The sequence below is a fragment of the Chinchilla lanigera genome, unplaced genomic scaffold, assembly GCF_000276665.1.
Source record: "Chinchilla lanigera isolate Chin_1 unplaced genomic scaffold, ChiLan1.0 scaffold00011, whole genome shotgun sequence".
Classification (NCBI taxonomy): Eukaryota; Metazoa; Chordata; class Mammalia; order Rodentia; family Chinchillidae; genus Chinchilla; species Chinchilla lanigera.
In genome coordinates, this window is record NW_004955412.1 from 20,408,797 (window position 1) to 20,427,299 (window position 18,503).

The 18,503-nt window shown below is 56.7% G+C and overlaps 3 protein-coding genes across 3 annotated transcripts; 1 reads left to right on the top strand and 2 right to left on the bottom strand.

Annotated features, from left to right (window-relative positions):
- The first annotated feature begins 6,671 nt into the window (after positions 1-6,671).
- On the top strand, positions 6,672-9,467 carry Rnf26 (ring finger protein 26). The gene has a single exon (XM_005378331.2). The coding sequence runs from the start codon at positions 7,271-7,273 to the stop codon at positions 8,570-8,572; it is 1,302 nt and encodes a 433-aa protein (XP_005378388.1). The 5' UTR covers positions 6,672-7,270; the 3' UTR covers positions 8,573-9,467.
- Positions 9,468-10,957: 1,490 nt separating this feature from the next.
- Positions 10,958-12,745, bottom strand: C1qtnf5 (C1q and tumor necrosis factor related protein 5). Its single transcript, XM_005378334.2, has 3 exons — positions 12,659-12,745; positions 12,153-12,409; positions 10,958-11,777 (listed from the first exon to the last, which is right to left on the bottom strand). The coding sequence occupies exons 2-3, from the start codon at positions 12,364-12,366 to the stop codon at positions 11,260-11,262; spliced, it is 732 nt and encodes a 243-aa protein (XP_005378391.1). The 5' UTR covers positions 12,367-12,409; positions 12,659-12,745; the 3' UTR covers positions 10,958-11,259.
- A 393-nt stretch (positions 12,746-13,138) lies between these two features.
- Positions 13,139-17,964, bottom strand: Mfrp (membrane frizzled-related protein). Its single transcript, XM_013511240.1, has 13 exons — positions 17,768-17,964; positions 17,579-17,681; positions 17,354-17,467; positions 17,100-17,234; positions 16,751-16,964; positions 16,241-16,371; positions 15,989-16,114; positions 15,676-15,752; positions 15,203-15,351; positions 14,757-14,887; positions 14,495-14,626; positions 13,772-13,899; positions 13,139-13,677 (listed from the first exon to the last, which is right to left on the bottom strand). Exons 1-13 carry the CDS (start codon positions 17,819-17,821, stop codon positions 13,453-13,455), a joined length of 1,719 nt encoding a protein of 572 aa, XP_013366694.1. The 5' UTR covers positions 17,822-17,964; the 3' UTR covers positions 13,139-13,452.
- Positions 17,965-18,503: the final 539 nt, after the last annotated feature.

Consider the following 18,503-nt stretch of genomic DNA (forward strand, 5'->3'; position numbering starts at 1 on the left):
GGGAGGGGGGGCACTGGTGAGAGAACCGAGCCTACGTGGGGAATCCGGGGGCTGGCTCCTGGGGGACAGCTGTGACCCCCGTCGGGGAAGAGTAGGGCCCTCCAGGCAGGATTTCAGAATCGCTGCAGGGGTCACCGTCTCTGTGGGACCCACCAGGGGTAGCGGTGGTTTCGGAGTCTCAATAATCCCTGGCTTCAGGGTCCCTAACCCTCTTTCTACTTCCCAGTCTCCATCCTACACTTGGAGAATGGAGGGTGGTAGGAGTGGGGCAGGATGCTGAGAAATGACAGCTTTCCCCTTGGGGGACATTTACATCTGGTCCCCAAAATAACCACCACTCTGGGAGGGAATGTCCCCAGAGGGACATTCTGTTTAAGTTTGACTTTCAGTTGTTCCTGAAGGAAGGCCAGCTGGCCTAGTGTGGGGAGGCTGTGGGAACCCAGGAGTTCGGGAGTGGAGTGCCACATTCTGGGGCTCCACGTCCCTCTCCTCTGTCCCTCTCCTCCCGAAGGAGCCTCATGCGTTTCCTCTGCCCTCAGCTTTGAGCAAATCAGGAGGGAGCCTGGGCTCCCCTGGGGTGGGGAGGTGTAGAGGTGAGAGTGATACAGGGGAAAATGTAACTCCCAACCTGCTAGCTCTCAGATACACTGAGTTTGTGTTCCCCAAAATCAGTGAATGAATTCTAAGGAACAACGGCAGTTACGAGTAGAAAAATTTGAGAGAGGTAGCTCTTGAGAAACAGGAGGGGACCCAAAAGAGGGTTGCCACAGAGCCCATTTCTCTGAGAATGTTTTATAGAGCAAAATCATGAGGTGGGTACAATGTGGATCAAACTATGATCAACCAATAAGATTACAAGTATAGCTGCTTAGGGGCTGGGGATTTAGCTCAGCGGCACAGCACCTGCCTGGCAAGCACGAGGTCGTGAGTTCAATTCCTGGTAGGGGAAGAAAAACAAAAACAAAACAAAATACAAGTACAGCTGCTCAGATAATATTGATCCAATAGGGAAGCAGGTGATGCACCTAGCACCTAGCAAGGGTACAAGGAAAGAACAAAGGCATTTATAGGAAGGGATGGGTCTGGAGGTTCTGGTCACACCTGGGTGACTGATGTCTATCTAGACTTTATTGGACCAGGTCATATTAATTATAGTATAATCTTTCATTTATTGCTTATAGCTTGGGCAAGCATGCAGGCCTGGTCCTTCCATCTTAATCTGGAGGCTTGGCCTTCGACAGATTTGCCTCCAGTCGCAGTTGTAATGTGTTCTCATCTCCTGCACAGACTCCCTCCAGGGCCCAGCCCAGTCTGAGAGCCTAGAATATTTCTACCTAACTTAGCTGTCTACATGGAAAGGAAAGAAGGGGAAGGGCATAACTGAGGCCTGCTGTTTCCTGCACCCCACATCCCGCTGCCAGGGCATCAAAGGAACTTGAGAAATGGAGAGAGGATGCAGGATTTGGGCCGAGGGGAGCCAGGTCAGATGGTGGTCCATTCCCTTCAGGAGCCTGGCCGGATGGAAATTGCTTCTTTGACTTTGTCTTCACACACCATACCACAAAGGGACTGGAGGCTTTGAGACAGCCTTGCTCCCTGGTTAGCTGGTTCCTGGCAAGTGACCCGACAAGGACTGTTCAAAGGGCCCATGACAGTCCTCCACCAAGACCAAGGCAAGACAAGAAGCTACACTTATCACATATTGGCCACAGAGCTTCAAAATTTAGAGCTTTCACTTAAGGGTCATTTTTGGGGCCAATGTTTATCTTTACAACAAGGAAACTGAAACTTAGTTACATGATCTGCACAACAAAGGAAACAACCAATTGAGTGGAAAGCCAGGCTGCAGTGTGGAAGATCAGCCAGGAGTGCACATCCGTGATTACAGCACCCTGGGAGGCCGAGACAGGAGTACAAATGGCCAATAATTGTATTTCAACCTCATTAGCTATCAGGGAAATGAAAATCAAAACTACAATGGGAGGGCCGGGGATATAGCTCAGCAGTGCAGCGCTTGCCTGGCAAATGCGAGATTATCATCAAGAACAAAAAATAACTACTGCTAGCTAGGATGTGGGGTGGGGGACTCTTCTACTTTGTTGGTGAGAATGTAAATTAGTATAGGCATGACAGAATCAGTATGGAGGCTCAAAAAACTTAAGGAAAAAGTGCCTTATAACCCAGCTACACCACTCCTAGGTAAACACCCAAAGGCAGCATACTATAAAGAGACTGCTGTGGTTTAGATCTAAAGTGTCCTGCAGCTGGATATGATCATGCCCACCTGTAATCCCAGTGCTCTAGAGCTGAGGCAGGAGGACACAAGTTGGATTCCAGCCAAGGAAACTTAGTGACATAGCTGTAATCAGCTATTAGTGACAGGGTGCTGTAATCACGGATGTGCACTCCTGGCTGATCTTCCACACTGCAGCCTGGCTTTCCACTCAATTGGTTGTTTCCTTTGTTTCCTGGAAGCCTGTGTCACTGTGCCTGAGTATTTCTAGATTTTTAAAATCGTCCAAGGAACTAAACTTGGGAGGAATAGTTATCTAACTCCAAAACCTGTGCATTATACCTGTGATTATTATAGTTGAATTAAGAGCTGAATCTTGTGGTATAAACAGGACATGTAGCAGGGACTCAGGGCTTGCACTGGCCGGGAGTCTTTCTGGGAACTGTGCAGGCTCTAGTGAAAGTCAGATTTGGGCAGGGAGGAGTGAAGGATGGTCATTCCAGGCAGGGGAAACCACACAAGCAGCGAGGGAGGAAGGGAAGCAGAGGGAGAGATACAGTGACAGCTGCAGAACTTCCATAGAGAAGTTCCGGATCAGCCCTCTGGCTAGAAGACTGGGTTGGCTGGGAGGCTATGAAACTTGTCTTGAAATTGTATTTGCATAACAGGCCCTCTGCTTTCATTTCCATTGTATGTTTACTTGGAGGCTTGAGGAGAGTTTCAGCTACACCAACGAGCCTTGACGTGGCCTTATGTGAACAGTTGTTAGTGGATGGAGAACGAGAAGGCGCACTCCATGGCTAACTAGAAATTCAACAAGGTAGAACGTGTCTGCGTGGGGAACTTGAGTGGATGAGGTCGGGTTAGGTTATGGGGGTAATAGTTTGGATCTTAAGATAGGTTAGGCAATGGGTAGCCACTGCGGATTCTTGAGCAATGGCAAAATGATGTGATGAAATTGGAATTTAGGTTTACCATGGTTTCGTTTCTTCTTGGCCCGAGAGCGCCCCCTGGTGCTCCTAGTTTGAATCGTTCCTTTTTTCACGAGTTGGTGGGTGGGTGAAGTCTGCAGGATCGATGATGCTGGGGCGTCATCCCACTTCATGCTGAGTCCCGACAGCATTGCAGCAAAACTAGAGGTGACAGGCGGAGAAGGTTGGAGGTGGAGGGAGAGGGCATTGTAGTGTTTCCCTTCTCTGTGTACTGTATGTCGCTTGTGCTTTGGAATATAGCGCAGTCGTCAAGTAAACTAAACGGGAGGGGGTTGGGATGATAGGATGCCGCCCAAGTGTTAGGGAGACATGCACTGTCGTGGTGGGGACTGGGAAGTACTGTAAAGAATTAGAAGACAATGTGCCAGGGTGCAGATGTGCAGCTGCGACAGATACTTCACCCAGCCCGGGGGTTCAGAGGCTTCCCAGAAGTGTGAGCCGAGCCAGGGATGGTGGGGACCAGGTGAAGGGCTGTGGGGCTGTGGGCGTGCTGTGCTGGGCACCGTGAACAGTGGGAAAGTAGCCTGCAGGAGGAGGAGGTCAGCTGGGGAATGAGGACTGATTAGGGAAGATCTGAAAACCGCCATCTATTAATAGCACTAGGGGATGTGAAAATGGTTTTGTTTTATTTATTTAATTTTATTTATTTGTTTTTTTCCGGTACCAGGAATCAAACTCACGACCTCACGCTTGCCAGGCAGGCGCTGTGCCGTTAAGCTAAATCCCCAGCCCCTGCGAAAATGGTTTTAAACAAGGAAAGAATCACCAGCCGGTCCAGAGGGACAGAATCCAAGGCCTTACTTTCCAAGATTCCATTTCCATCCTAGGTCCTGTGTCTGCTCTGGATGATGGAGGCTAGAAACCTCAGTCCCTTCCGGGAGGCTCTCTCCTGCGCAGGCGTGGCCTTCCCTTGCCTGTGTCACTCATAGTGACCAAGCCCCTCTCTTTGGCAGCCTCTTCTCCTACCTGTGTCCAACTTGAGGTGGGACAGAACGTGCCAGCAAGGCCTCTAAAGACAACCCTTGCATCAATCCCACAAACAGGAGCCCTACACAGCTAATAAAAGTATTATTGGACTGGGAACGTAGCTCAGTGGCACAAGCGCTTGGGTCCTCAGTTCGATTCCAGGTACCAAAGAAAGAAAAAGAATTATTGCCCATTTATACTTTTTTCTTCTCAGAAGTATCCATTTCAGTTGCCTGTTTTTTTTTATTGGGTCTTTTATTTGGGTAGGAGGCTAATTTTTTGAGTCCTTTATATATTCTAGATATTAATCCGCTATTCAGTGAAGATTTTTTCCCATCCTGTAAGGATGTCTTTTTTCACTCTCTTGGTTGTTTCCTTTGCTGTGCAGAAGATTTTAATGTGACATAATCTCATTTGTTCCTGAGCGTGGAGGCGCACGCCTGTAATTCCAGGGGTCGAGAGGCTGAGGTAGGAGGATCATTGCAAGTTTGAGGCCAGCCTGGGCTACAAAGTGAGCTCAAGGCCAGCCTGAACTGCATAATGAGACCCTGTCTCCAAAAAAAAAAAAAAAAAAAAAAAAAAAGACATAATCTCATTTGTTGATTTTTGAGTAATTTTTTTCTTTCTTTTGAGGCAGAGTCTCACTATATAACACAGGCTAGCCTTAAACTCATTAGGTAGCCGAGGCTGGTCTAGAACTCCTCTTGCCTCAGGCTTACGTAAGTCCTGGGTGTGTGCCATCATGCTCCGCTCAAAATTTTTTTTTTTTTTTTTTGTCTTTTTGAGACAGGGTCTCACTATGCAGTTCAGGCTGGCCTTGAGCTCACTTTGTAACCCAGGTTGGCCTCGAACTTGCAAGGATCCTCCTGCCTCAGCCTCCCGACCCCTGGAATTACAGGGGTGCACCATCATGCCCAGCAATCGTTCGAATCTTTAAAAAATTAATTTCAGAAGCAGGGATGTAGGTCAGTGTGATACAGTGCCTGCCTAGTATGTATGAAACCCTGGGTTCAAACCCCCTACAGTAAGCCCCCGACTTAGGAAGGAATTCCATGCCGGTTGAACGTTCGATAGTTGGATTCCTTTCTGAGTCCGACAGTTTCAAACACCTTTGACACGGATGTACAATGCATATTGCTTCGCGCGTCCTAGCAGTCCCCTCCACATCACCGCTGCCTTTCCTCTTATTTCGGGACATCCTGGGCTCTGACTGAGCCCCCGTACTGCACAGTAAGCACACAGCAGCACCGCTGTGACAATGTCTACATGAGCTACGCCTGCAATTTGGTCACATCTATGAATGTTCCTAATGCAAGGTCCGTTTGGATCAGTGAAAGTTCTCGTCTCAAGTAAGTTGAGGACTTATTGTACTACACAAAAAAATTCATAGGGTATTTGACTCAGTGAGAGTGCTTGCCTAGTGTGTACAAGGCCCTGGGTTTGATTCCCCAGCACTGCAGAACACAGCAAAACTTTGCTAGGAAGCTCTCGCTTGAGTTGGGATTTGAACAAATCCCGAAGGGCGGTGTGGAACTACTGGGAGGTGATGGTTGGTCTCAAAACTCCTCGGTTCAAGCTATCCTCTTGCCTCAGCTTCCTGAATAGTTATAGCAACTGCAGACCACTGTGCCCAGCTTGTAACACTTTATTTATTTCTTTATTGTCTTTTTGAGACAGGGTCTTGCTATGCAGTTCAGGCTGGCCTTGAGCTCACTCTGTAGCCCAGGCTGGTCTCGAACTCACAAAGATCCTCCCGCCTCAGCCTCCTAAGTGCTGGGATTGCAGACGTGCGCTGCCCTGCCCGGCCCTTTAACACTTCTGAAAAAAAATATTTCTTTTCCTCCTGCAGTACAGGGTTATTGAATCCAGGGCCTTCGCATTGAGCTACATTCTCTGCCATGTTTATTTTTTAATTTTTATTTTAGGACAGGGTCTCGCTAAGTCACTAAGTTGCCAAAACTGTACTCAACCTTGGCAATCCTCCTACCTAAAAGCAAAGTTTGGGATGGCAGTTTGGGAGCCTTGTAACACTCTGCTTCACCGTGTGAACTGCTTGGGAGGTGGTGTCGTAAATGGTTTCTGTACCCCCAAAGCCCTGTAGGAGCACAATAAATGATAAGACAAATGAATGAAAGGAGGATGGGGCAGTCTGAGTCGGCTGCGCAGACGATGCCATCCCCAGGCCCAGCCTAGAGGCGCTGACCTCGACCCCCGGACCCCAGAAAATAGAACGGCGTCCAAACGTAGGGGTGTCCAACGATTGGCTCTGTTTTAGGGGGCGGAGCTAGGTGGGAGACTCCGAACCTGTCCGTCAACGGGCCAATCACCGCCTCAAAGGGGCGGAGATTTTCATAAATTTTCGTCCCTCCCTTTGGAAGTACATCTGTTAGGGCGCCGTTCAAATGGACCAATGAGAGGTCGACGTCCCTGTATTTACTCCTCACCCATTGGCCAGAGGTCGTCAGACCTTCCCACCTTGTCCCGCCTCTTGTCCCACCCCTTCGCACACAAGATGGCGGCGCCCAGAGGAGTCGAGGCTGCGTTTGGGGTTTGCTGAAGATGATCCCCTTTCCTGCTCCCTCTTTGGGCGCGAAGCGCCGCTAGCAGGAGGACGGGGGCCGGGCGGGGACAGGGCCACCTGCGCGGCTGGACGGCGAGCCCTCGCCCAGCTTGCGCCGCCCCCACCCGGCCCCGGCCCCGGCCCCGGCGGGACCGCATCTCACCGCTTCCCGTTCTCCAGGTCTGACCCGTTACCTGGCCGTGGCACGCTACGCCAGGCCTCCGAGGCTGAGTTCCCTCCTCCAGCCCGGGCTCGCCTTCACGTTAGAGATGTTCAGCCTTTTCCCTCCCAGCCAGCCCGCTTTCAAATCCAGTACTCCTGGAGCGGCGCCCGGCCCCGCTGGCCTCTACTGAGCCTCCGCTTCAGCCCACTGCTTCGTAGATCTTGGTGCCCCCGGGTTAGAGGCTGTTCGCGCTCCTTCCGGATGAACCCTTGACTCCCTGCAGTACTGACAACCTTGGCAGCGCCCTGCGCTCAGGAGCCAGCCTTCGTGTTTGGACTACCCTCCCTCCCCTTACCATGGAGGCTGTGTACCTGGTAGTGAACGGGGTGGGCCTGGCGCTGGACGTGCTGACCTTGGTGTTGGATCTCAACTTCCTGCTGGTGTCCTCCCTCCTGGCTTCCCTGGCCTGGCTCCTGGCCTTCATCTACAACCTGCCGCACACAGTGGTCACTAGTCTTCTGCACGTGGGCCGTGGTGTTGTGCTTTCACTGCTGGCCCTGGTTGAAGCTGTGGTAAGGTTCACCTTTGGAGGCTTGCAGGCCTTGTGTACCTTGCTCTATAGCTGCTACTCCGGCCTGGAGAGCCTAAAACTCCTGGGGCACTTGGCCTCCCACGGGGCTCTGCGCAGCCGGGAGCTCTTGCACCGGGGTGTCCTCAATGTGGTCTCCTGCGGCCATGCTTTGCTCCGCCAGGCCTGTGACATCTGCGCCATTGCCATGAGCCTGGTGGCCTATGTGATCAACAGTCTGGTCAACATCTGCCTCATTGGCACTCAGAACCTCTTCTCCCTGGTGCTGGCCCTGTGGGATGTGGTGATGGGGCCTCTTTGGAGGGTGACAGACATTGTGGCTGCCTTCTTAGCCCACATTTCCAGCAGTGCTGTGGCCATGGCCATCCTTCTCTGGACCCCCTGCCAGCTAGCACTGGAGCTGCTGGCCTCAGCTGCCCGCCTCCTGGCCAGCTTTGTGCTTGTCAATCTCACTGGCCTGGCTTTGCTGGCTTGTGTGCTGGCAGTGGCGGTGACCGTGTTCCACCCCGACCTCACACTAAGGCTGGCCACCCGCGCGCTCAGTCAGCTCCATGCCCGGCCGTCCTACCACCGGCTCCGAGAGGATGTCGTTCGGCTGTCTCAAGTAGCACTGGGATTGGAAGCCTGGCGCCGAGTCTGGAGCCGCAGCCTACAGCTGGCAAGCTGGCCCAACCGAGGTGGGGCACCTGGGGCCCCCCAAGGTGGCCCTAGGAGGGTGTTTTCAGCCAGGATCCCAGGACAGGCCACCCTTCCTGAAGGAGCGCCCAGGTCCGAGGCAGCAGAGGATGTGGTCAGGATCATCAGAGCAACACCTGCTCGGGGCCGGGAGAGGCTGAACGAGGAGGAGGCCACAGCAGGGCAGGACCCGTGGAAGTTGCTGAAGGAGCAAGAGGAGCGGAAGAAGTGTGTCATCTGCCAGGACCAGAGCAAGACTGTGCTGCTCCTGCCGTGCCGACACCTGTGCCTGTGTCAGGCCTGCACCGAAATCCTCATGCGCCACCCTGTCTACCACCGCAACTGCCCGCTCTGCCGCCGGGGCATCCTGCAGACTCTCAATGTCTACCTCTGAAGATGCCCTCCCTGCCCGCCACCTTCCATGCTCCACAAAGGCACCTGCGCTAGGACAGCATCAGCACCTCCCCTCTGTCCTGAATCCCCTCCTGTCTCGTGGCTGTCTTGCCAAGCCTCAAGCCATACATCTGGAACTTGGTTGCACATGGGCCAGTCTGGTGGGGCAGGATAACATAGTTCTCTGTTCCTGGGGGGTCCCTGTGATGCTGAGGGTGGTGAGTATGTCACTATGCAAGGGCCCTGAAACTTGGTTGTGCTCTGGCCGACCCAGGGCCCACCCAGATGCCAGCGTCTGGGGCCAGCCTCTCTCTGCTTCCAGTTTTTCTGTTGGGGGATTTGTAGGTTCTTTCTCTGCCTCCTTCCCACGCCTGCCCACTGCCCCAGCTTTTGCAGCCACAACACATCAGTGTCCTCTGGGTATTTGGGCAACTCAAGGATCTTGGAATAATCTTAAACTTGTGTTCAGCCAGAACCTCTCGGGCCTACTAGGTATGAGGGTAGACTGTCTCAGGTGCCCTTAGCACCACTTCTTCCTGTCATGATCTCAGGAGGCTCCCTCCTGATCGGATCACAAAGTTGGGATCTGGTTGTTTGCCCCTGGTGGTGGTGGTGGTGGGGTGCATCTCCACCTGGCTTTGGGACCATATATCCTGGGGCACCCAAGCTCTATGGGGAGCCTTAGGAGAGGCAACCAGACTTCCTCTCATTCCCCTTGCACTCCCCACATCACGTAAGGCAGTGGCATTCCTTTTCTTTGTCTCTCCCTGGCATTGGGGAGGGCAGACTGCATATCTCACTAGGGTCCAGGTAGAAGAAGCCAGGGCCTAGGGCCATGCAGCTCTCTGAGGGGTCTGCCCAGTTTCTGATGAATAAAGTTAGGTTGACAGCTCTGACTGTGTGTGCATCCCTGTGGGCAGTTGGTCACGTTACAGACGTGGCAGCAGGGTCTTTGAATCTGCTGCAGTTAATGGTAGATGTGTGGTCTTCCGGGGGTGCTGTGCCCAAGGTGGAGGCTGCCAGGCGGGGCTGGGCTACCTCTCATCCCCTCCGATTTGTCCTGATGATCACACAGCTCTGGGAAAGCCTTCCCCAAGTCTTCCGTGTTGTGTTTTGTGTTTTCTTCCCAGAAGTACGTCCTTGTGGAACAGAATGTGAATTTCTTAACTCTGAGTACGCCTTCCCAGGAGGACACTTGGGGCCTGGCTGCCTGGAGTCGTCTACCCTCTGATCCCTGGAGGAGCTGGTGCTTGTCTTTGTGTCTCTTGGCACCAAGCCAGGCACTGTGAAGGGCTGGAGAATGGCTGAGGGGCCTGGTGGGGTGCAGGGAGCCGGCGCCCAGAAGGCCTGAGGCCTGTCTGGCGCACTTGGGGCCCAGTCCCCATTGATCAAAGCTGCCCTCACATGACCAGCAAGGGGAGGGGTGCCTCCCCATAATTGTATGTTGCATCTAGGGGGACAGTGCCTGAGACTGTCCCTGGGAACTGGGGAGGAGAAGGATGAGTACTGAAGAACTCAGGAGGGGCCCCTCCACTTGGGTTGAGAGGCGGAGCAGACAGATGCGAAACCCTAGCTTCCGGTGATTAGGTTGGGTGGAGGGCCGGGCTGGGCTCTGGAGTTGGCACAAGAGGTGAGCCTCCAAGGAGCTTTGTGGCTCAGCCCACCCAGGCTGTGGCCCGCATGGTGGGGGCAGGGCAGCACTTTCTCTTTCCTTCCCCCAACCCCGGACAGGGAGCTGAGCAAGGGGAGGCTTAGCTCCTTCCAGTCTCTGTTTAATGTGGACATAAACATTTTATGAGGTTAGATAAACTTCCTGAGCTAGGAGCGAAGGACCCTGTTTCCTTCCACCCCCATCTGGAATTCCTTCGGTAGAATTTAATACCCTTTCTCCCTCTAACCACCCCAGGCATCCCAAGTTTAACTACCGGGTCATTGCTGCAGTCTGGAGCTTCGCGGGCCCCCTGGTGGCCATCTCGGAAACTGCTCAGTACAACCAGGGGGGCCCTCTCACCTGGAGCTGGTGTGGGACCGGGCAAGCAGCCAGAGCAGCCGTGAATGAAAGTCCCAGGTTCTTTCTTGTTGCGTCAGGGCAGGGGTATGGGTAGTGAAGACCGCCTCCACCAGATGTGGCGTCTTTGAGTTAGAAATGTGCCCCTTTTTCGGGGTGGCCAGAGACCCTCACCAGGAGGGCACCCCCCGCCAGTCAGGCACTCTTGGTCACAGCCTACGCAGGAGGTGACGCTCTGTAGAGCAGCCTCTCACTCCCCTGAGCCCGATTCCTGTATCTTCCGCCCCATGGCTCCATCCTGCCTTCTGCTTCTGTATCCCTGCCGTGACCCTCAGAAGCAGGGCGCCCCCATCACTAATGAAAGACTGAAGCCAGGAGCAGGGTTTTTTAGATTTATTGAGTGATCTCTGAGTGAAGGGCCGGCCCTGGGAGCAGGAAGGGTGGAAGAGGAAGGGGAGGACCCGGGGGAGAGCACCCCCTGGGAGTCCTGGACCTGAGTGGCCGGGTACCCACACTGGCCAGCACAGCAGGCTCCTGTCTTGGGCAGAAATACAGCCCCATGCTGCTTGCGGGACCGAGGGACCCCCTACTGCCCTTCCCCAGTCCCTCACAATATTCCAGGGGGGCCAGCCCTCCCGGATGTGGGGTCCGTGTTGGGCCCTGTGCTAGGAGCCGGAGCGCTAAGCGAAGACGGGAGAGCTGTGCCAGTCGGAGTAGACAAGAAACCCAGAGAAGGTGCTGTCTGTCTTGACGCTCGCATAGATGCCAATGTAATCACCCACGCCCACTTGCACCCACACCTGGTCCTCGGGCTCCAGTCTCACCATGGTGCCTCCTGAGAGTGAGGCTGGCTTTGGCCACCCCCCGAAAAACTGGAAGAAAGAGGCGATGGATTCGCCGTTCTTGACCAGATCGAACTGCAGGCTGGCCCGGTAGACCGTGGCGTGGACGGCGAAGTAGTAGAGCCCGGGCACCTGGCAGGTGAACTTGCCGGTGGCGGCGTCGTAATGTCCCTGCTCGTTCACCAGCACGCGGTCGAAGGGCAGGGGCCTGTCGGTCGGCGGTGGCACCCGGCTCTCGGAGCGCTTGGCGCTGAAGGCGGAGCGCGGCGGCACCGAGCACTCCCCGGCAGGCCCGGCCGCCCCCACGGGGCCCGCCTCTCCTCGCGGCCCGGGCTCCCCGCGCGGCCCCGGCAGTCCTGCAGGGAGCGGTGCTGTCAGGGTGCAGAGAACCGCCGGGCCACCGCACAGCGGGGTGCACGAGGCCGCCTTCAAGGGCCCCCTTCCACCCGTCTCTAAGCCCCCCGCCCCAGCCGACAGCTCCCCAGCTAAGCGCCTCCCTCCACCCGGGTACTTTGTCCCCGCTTCCTGCAGGGCTTGGGCAGGTCTGAGGCGCTGCGCAAAGAGGGTCCCCGGAGCGCGGGCTGAGTCCCCGCATCCCGCCTGTACATCTCGGGTGGCGGGGGCGCAGCGCCCCCTGGCGGGAGCCCCGATCCCTGCAGACCAGGAGGCCACCCGAGAGCCCGAAGAGCAGGACCCGGGATTCCAGGACTGCGTCCAAGGTGCCTTCTTACCTGGGCTCCCGCCCTCGCCCTTCTCGCCTGGAGCACCAGGCGCGCCGTCGCGGCCGTCGCGGCCATCGCGTCCCGGCAGGCCCTGGCTGCCGTGGTGGCCTGGTGTGCCTGGAAGGCCGGGATGCCCCGGGCACAGGCTGGGGATCTTGTTGTCATCCAGTGGGGCCGAGCCGGATGCCAGGCCCAGAAGCAGCAGGGCGAAGAGCGGCCTCATGATGCGGGCTCCCGGAGCCCGAATGCCAGCGTCCTCTCGTAGTCTGTGAGCCGGGAAGGACCGGAGTCGGGACCCAGAATCCCGGGGCACGCCCCGCGGGTTCCCACCCCTGCCACGCTCCCGAGGCCGAGCGGCAGCACGAGCGGGCGAAGCCGCAGACGCCACAGACCCCTGAGCTCGGGGGCAGGGGCAAGAAGGAAAGGAGAAGCCGGCCCTGCAGCCCTGCCCACCCCAGCCGGTGCTCAGTCGTCCCACGGCCCCTCCCCCACCCTCCGCCCTCCGCCAGACTCACCCCTCCCTGCTCCCGGCTCCCCGGCTGCTTGTGCTCTCGATGGCCTCCTTTGGGGCGCTGCCCTGTCCGGACCTTCCAGCTGGCCCTGCCCCCGCCCCGGCGCTTCTCCCCAGCCTAGCACCCCGCTACCCTCTCGTCCCCTGGTGCTGCCCTGGTTCGCTCCCTGCCTGCTCCACTCCTCCCAGACTCCAAAGGAAACCAGTGTTCAGGGCTCTGGGCCGGGAAATAGCAGGGAAATAACTCGTGGTGTCGCCTGGCGGGCGGCCAATATTTGGGGGGAGAAAAAAGGGGGAGGAAGGCTTGAGCTGGGCACAGAGAGGCTGAACCGTGGGAGACACTCGGGGCTCCTCCTGTTCCCAGAGGCAGGAGGGGGAGATGGTGCCGGGACAGAGGCCAGGGACGACTGGACCAGCAGAGAACCAGCTGGACCCCAGGCGATCGGCACAGCGGGAGGCGCTCACTGCAGTGTGTTAACTAAGTGAGAAAGCCGAGGGGCAGGTGGTAGAATTGAAAAGGCAGCCGGAAGAGGGCAAGGTGTGAGAGGGGAAGTCGGGGTCAGAGACGGTGGATGGTGCCCCTGTGGGCCCTCTGGCAAACAAAGGGGCAAGGAAGGAGAGTGAGGGTGGGAGTGTTCCATTAAGCTGGGGTTGGGGGGCTCCTCCTCTTTCTCCCTGGGAAGTCCCAGAGGAGATGTGGAGTCCCCGGCAAAGGTCCCTCTTCCTTTGCTCCCTCCCCGCCTGCCCACACAGGCAAAAGGAGGCTGGGCAGGCAGAGGACAGGGGCCGGCTTCTGGGTCAGGGCTGGGCACATGCTTCCAGGCCAGCTGCCTCAGGCAGCCTGTTGCAGTTGAAGGGCCAAGGGGTGCCCAGTAGGGCCAGGCCAGACCGACACTGACGCTCTGCCTCCTGGCAGACGGCCTTGCAAGGGGGGAGGATGCTGCCTAGTGGGGTGCAGCGAGGCACAAGCAGCCCGCAGAGGAGCCTCCGGAAATTCTGGTAGCAGGGAAGACTGGCCAGGCTCTGTAGGAGGAAGAGGTTGGCCTCAGCTACCTGTTCCTCAGACTCCCGCCCTTTTCTGTGGCCTCCCTCCTGGTCTCTGCCTCTGCCGGAGCACCTTGTAGCCTCTGAGGAGATCAATCACTTCCTCCTGGGTGGTTATGCCCACCCAGATGTTCGGGAAGGCTGTGGTGTTGTAGCTCAGCCCCGTGCACATCTCCACCTGGATGGGTTCACAGGCCAGCACTGCAGGGGTGGGAGAGGAGGATCACGGTGGGGACGGGCCGCTTCAGTGCTCTGAGCTCTTGCTGCCACCTGGGTCAGACTAGGGTGGTTGTGAGCACCCGAGGAGGTAGCAGGGAGAGATGCAGCATCCGTGGAGGACCCCTGCTGTCCCCACCGCTGGCTCCAAGCATCATTTACCAGCCCTGGGTGTCATGTAGCACCTCTTTGATGTAAGGGAACACGTGAAGGGAAAGTTCTGGAAGAAACTTCCCTTTTTTCAGGTAAAAATCTCACCTTCATCTCTGAAATGGGCTGTGGAGGGAGACCCTGTGTGTAACAAGGTGGCTGAGTCCCACCTTGAAGCCCCAGCCACTGCTTCCCAGAGTCCTGTGTCACTCTGAGGTGACTAAGTATCCCTGCCCCTCGGCTGAAAGCCCCTCTAGGACTCTGTGAAGTGGCCCCAGAGTCAGAAGTGTGAGGCCCAGCCGGCTCCCCACTGCATCAGGGAGGAGCTGGAGGATGTTGGGCAGTGTGCCCGGCAGGGTTTCTGTGAGTTGGGCATCAGTGAGCCCGGGGCTGTGGGCCTTGTTCAGGGTGCCAGGGGCAGGCTTCTTACCTGGGGGTGGAAACAAGAAGCTGCTGCAGTTGTTCTTGCTGCCGTCTGCACAGTCTCTCCACCAGTCACATATCCCCTGCAGATCCCTACACCCTCCGTCCTGGCAGAAGAGCTCTCTGGGCCCACAGGGGTCTGCAGGCACAGGGGCATGGCAGCACCCGGGGACATGCCTCTTCCCCACTGCCCTCCATGTGCGTGGACCAAGCCCAGAGCCCATCTCTGTTCCTCTGCTGCCCACACCCACTCACCCAGGAGCACCTACTCTCTGTGGCATTCAAGGCCCGGTAGCTGGCTGAGAAGCCCCCGCCGCTGACGCCATCTTCCGTCCTGAAGAGCACAGCCAGTTCCTGATGTGAGGAGGTGAGGTGGGAGGGTGGCTCTGCTCCACAGAACCTGCCCAGAGCAGAGAGTTGTCCTGGGCGTGGGCCCCCTGGCCAACTGCGGGAGCTCTGGGTTGGGTGCCTGGCCATCCAAGGGTGATGGGAGTCATAGTCACTGGCTTATGGAACTTAGGCTCTGGTGAGAAGGACCCGCATATTCAGTAGACAAAATGTTAATCTGTTAGCACTTGAGCCGGTTGAGATGGGGATGATCAGGGTGGCTTTGCGGGGAAGGTGCCACACGGTGGCAGATTGGAAGGGGAGAGGGCTACAGAAGGGCCTCCTGGAGAGGGGGCCATCAGCCTCAGCCACTCCCTTGGCTCCGTACCTGCCCAGGAGGCTGAGGGCTCCAGAGCTGCTGGCCTCATACACCTCCACGTAGTTAAACTTGCACTCATCCTGTGCATCCAGGCTGAAGTTGAGGAACTGTAGTTCTACACCGTGTCCCGCAGGCACTGAGATATGCCAGGTGCAAAGCTGGAGGAAGGCAGAGAGGCAATAGTCCCGTGGGGTCCTTCTCCTGCCCCAAGCTGGGGCTCCTGCTGGCCAGTGCTCACCTAACTCCATCACGGGCGCTGTTAAGGTAGGAAGGGCTTTTGAAGTTCTGGTCTCAGAGATGGATGTTACCCAGCATGGGTAACGGGGTACACAGTAGGTACTTAATAATGTTCCCTGCTAGGCTGCTTGATCGCTCACCTCCCCAAGTACAAGGCAGTATGTACTATGCTGTTCTTGTCATGCTAGCCTGGGTGCTGAGATATCTCCATGTGCCCTCCGAGTCCCCCGAGATACTGCACTTACCTGCTGCTGAGGGTACTGCTGCAGGTGGTTAGGAGTAGAAAAGGTGCCATGGAGCCCAGTCAGGTTCCCCCCACACCCTGTAGAGAAATAGAAGAGTTCATGAATAGCCAGGATCTCTGCCTCCACTTGGGGCTGGTGGTAGGAGTTTTGGCCAGGCCTATGGGTAAACAAGTTCTGGGTCAAAAGAATGACCAGGCGGGGAACACTGGTGGGAACTCTGAGATTTGGGGCTGGACCTGAGCTGGGAGCCCAGCCGGAACCTGGATCCAATGCCCGAAGATGGTACTCTCCCTACACCTGGGGGGGCCCATACCGGAGAGCGGAGCACTGCAGTTGGCCTCGTCACTGCCATCCGCACAGTTGGCAAAACCATCACACACTGATTCAGGCAGCAGACAGATGAGCTGGTCACAGGGGAACTCATCCTGGGCACAGCTCTCTGGGGGCGGGCATTTGGGTCAGAAATCTCCCAGTCTCCACTCTTTTTGTCAGTGCTAGGAGTGGCTGGAGCAGAAGGAAGTGAACAGGACGCAGGCAGCTGGGGAGATGGTGGGCAGTCACTTACCATGCCCGGGGGCTACAGCCTGGTACCAGGCTTGGAAACCAGACTCTTCTACACTGCTGTCAGAGACAAAGGTCACCCGGAGGCAGCTCGTGTTGGTGTTGAGCGTGGGAGGAGGCACCTTCCCGCAGACCCTGCAAGAAGCCGTGTTGGGAGTGATGAGGCAGGGCCTGAGCTCAGGGCCAGCCGAGGCGAGCTTGCCTGGGCCCTGTGACTGTTTCCTCAACCCCTGGAGTAGTGTCAGTATGGTCAGAAAGGCTGCTTTAATTCTCTTGGGAGTGCTGACCTTGCCAGCCGCTGCACATCTAGCCCTACAGCACTTGTTGACAGGAAGGATGGGCAGGAGTTCTATTTTACAGATGAGAAAACCGAGGTCAGAGAGGAGGCGTGTACTTCCCTAGGCCATACAGAGAGGTGGTGGCAGAGTGGGGGCCCAGTCCAGCTTTCTGCTGCAACTTCCTGGTTCTGTCCTTCTGATAGTGTGGGAGATCTCCTCGGGGTAGAAGGACCCACCTAAGGAGGGGGCCGTCTGGCTCTGGGGAGATTTCCAAGCGATCGAAAAGACAGGAGGCCACACTTTCCATGCTGAGAGCTTCGATCTTGAGCTGTACTGTGTGGTCTGTGGCCACCTGGATATGCCACACACAGTGGGTGTTGGGCGGATAAGGGTCTGGGTAGTTGGGGCTGCTGAAGAAGCCTCTTGGACCAGGAAGGAGGCCCCCACAGGCTGCAGAGACAGGGGTGAGAGTTCAGAGGTGAAAAGGAGAGATGTCCTTTTCTCCTCCACTGTGCCTCTGTCTGACCTCCTTCCCCATGGCCGCTATCTTAGGACTTCTCCGAAAGAGGTGTCCTTGGTACTCACAGGCCTGGTGTGGGGGACTCATGCCTGCCTCCTGCTGCTCTGCAATTGCCGGGGAGGTGGTGGTGCTGGTAGGGGTGGCTCTGGCGGTGGACCGAAGGCTCTCCGTGGCTCCAGATGGGGGTGCAGCCTGCAACTCTGGGGGGCAGGTGGACAGAGAAGCAGCATTCAGAGGTGCTGGCTCCTCGGGCATGGGGAGAGTGGCTCATGGAGTGTTAGTCTAAGGTTCTCCTGCCCAGCAGCCCTCAGGTACTTACGGGCCAGGATGACAGCCACCAGCAGCCCGAGCAGCAGGAGCAGCAGGAGGAAGAGCAGGAAGACACAGAGCCAAGAGAAGTGGCAGTCTGGCCGCATCCTTCGGTGACGCTGACCTGCGGGGAGGTGGGGTGGGGTTTGGAGAGCCCCTTCCCTTGGGCATCCCTCACACTGTCCTCAGTTCCCGCGCCCCTGTCCCATGGGCAGGGCACCCCTGGGAGAGTTACCGTGCCAGGGAGCTCGGGCGCTGCAGCTGGCATCTTGCAGGAAGGCCGAAGGAGGACAAGGCGGTGCTGCTTCGGGCTCGAAAGCAGGATTGCAGAACTCAGTCTGGGAGGCAGGAGGTTGAAAGCTGAGGGCAGGGGTGTCCACAGGGGACACTGGGTCTTGGGACAGTGGTTCTGTGTGGCCCTTACCTTGCTCAGTTCTGTCGCCTCTGTGCCGATGATCACATCTGAGTAGTCCGTCATGGCCCAGGGTTCTGCATGGCTCTGTGGAGTCCCAGTGACAGCCCAAGACCCCCACGGGCCCACTCCCTGGCCACAAGGCCTTGTCAAAGGACCTACTCCCCAGGAAAAGGGCTACCCTCTGCAGACCTGTTGGGGCTCCTGGCTTCTCTGTCTCCGTGTGGAGGGAGGGACAGCAGCCAGAAAGAATTCAGAAAGGCACGAAATGGTCCCTTAATCCAACTCAGCTGAGGGTGCTGAGGTTAAGATTCTGGCACTGGGTGGCAGTTCTTAAAGGCACAGGCAGTGGCTAGGAACACCCAGCAGAGGAAGCCAGGTGCCTGTGGGGATGTGACGGGGAGCGGGTCACCCCTTTCTTCTCACCCAAGGTACTGAGTGAGCTCCTGGAGGTGCTGGGAGGGAGGAGAGCATGGGGTTGCCTTGCAGGTGTCAGGAGCCTGAGGTGGTCTGAGAAAGAGAAGCTTGGTGCATGGGGTTGGCCGCTCTAAGGTCTGTGTGTCTTATGGGCCTTGGACAACGCCAGCTGCCCACCAGTCCGCCTCATCTGGGTAAAGAGGGCATTAGCCAAGCCTGTGTGACCTGTGTGATGTGGAAAAAGGAAGAAGCCATTAGAGAAGGAGCATGGTGTGAGACGGAGGGGTTTGCCACCCATCCCTAGGACCTCTAGGCCTGCAGGAGAAAGGAC

Bases quoted from the DNA above. Each gene is read 5' to 3' on its own strand.
- Rnf26 (XM_005378331.2), top strand. From the start codon at position 7,271: ATGGAGGCTGTGTACCTGGTAGTGAACGGGGTGGGCCTGGCGCTGGAC.
- C1qtnf5 (XM_005378334.2), bottom strand. From the start codon at position 12,366: ATGAGGCCGCTCTTCGCCCTGCTGCTTCTGGGCCTGGCATCCGGCTCG. The intron at 11,778-12,152 runs GTAAGAAGGCAC...CGCTCCCTGCAG, and splicing joins GGGCGAGGGCGGGAGCCCAG to GACTGCCGGGGCCGCGCGGG.
- Mfrp (XM_013511240.1), bottom strand. From the start codon at position 17,821: ATGACGGACTACTCAGATGTGATCATCGGCACAGAGGCGACAGAACTG. The intron at 14,888-15,202 runs GTACGGAGCCAA...TGCTCTGGGCAG, and splicing joins GCCCTCAGCCTCCTGGGCAG to GTTCTGTGGAGCAGAGCCAC. The intron at 13,678-13,771 runs GTGCTCCGGCAG...TTCCTCCTACAG, and splicing joins ATCTCCTCAGAGGCTACAAG to AGCCTGGCCAGTCTTCCCTG.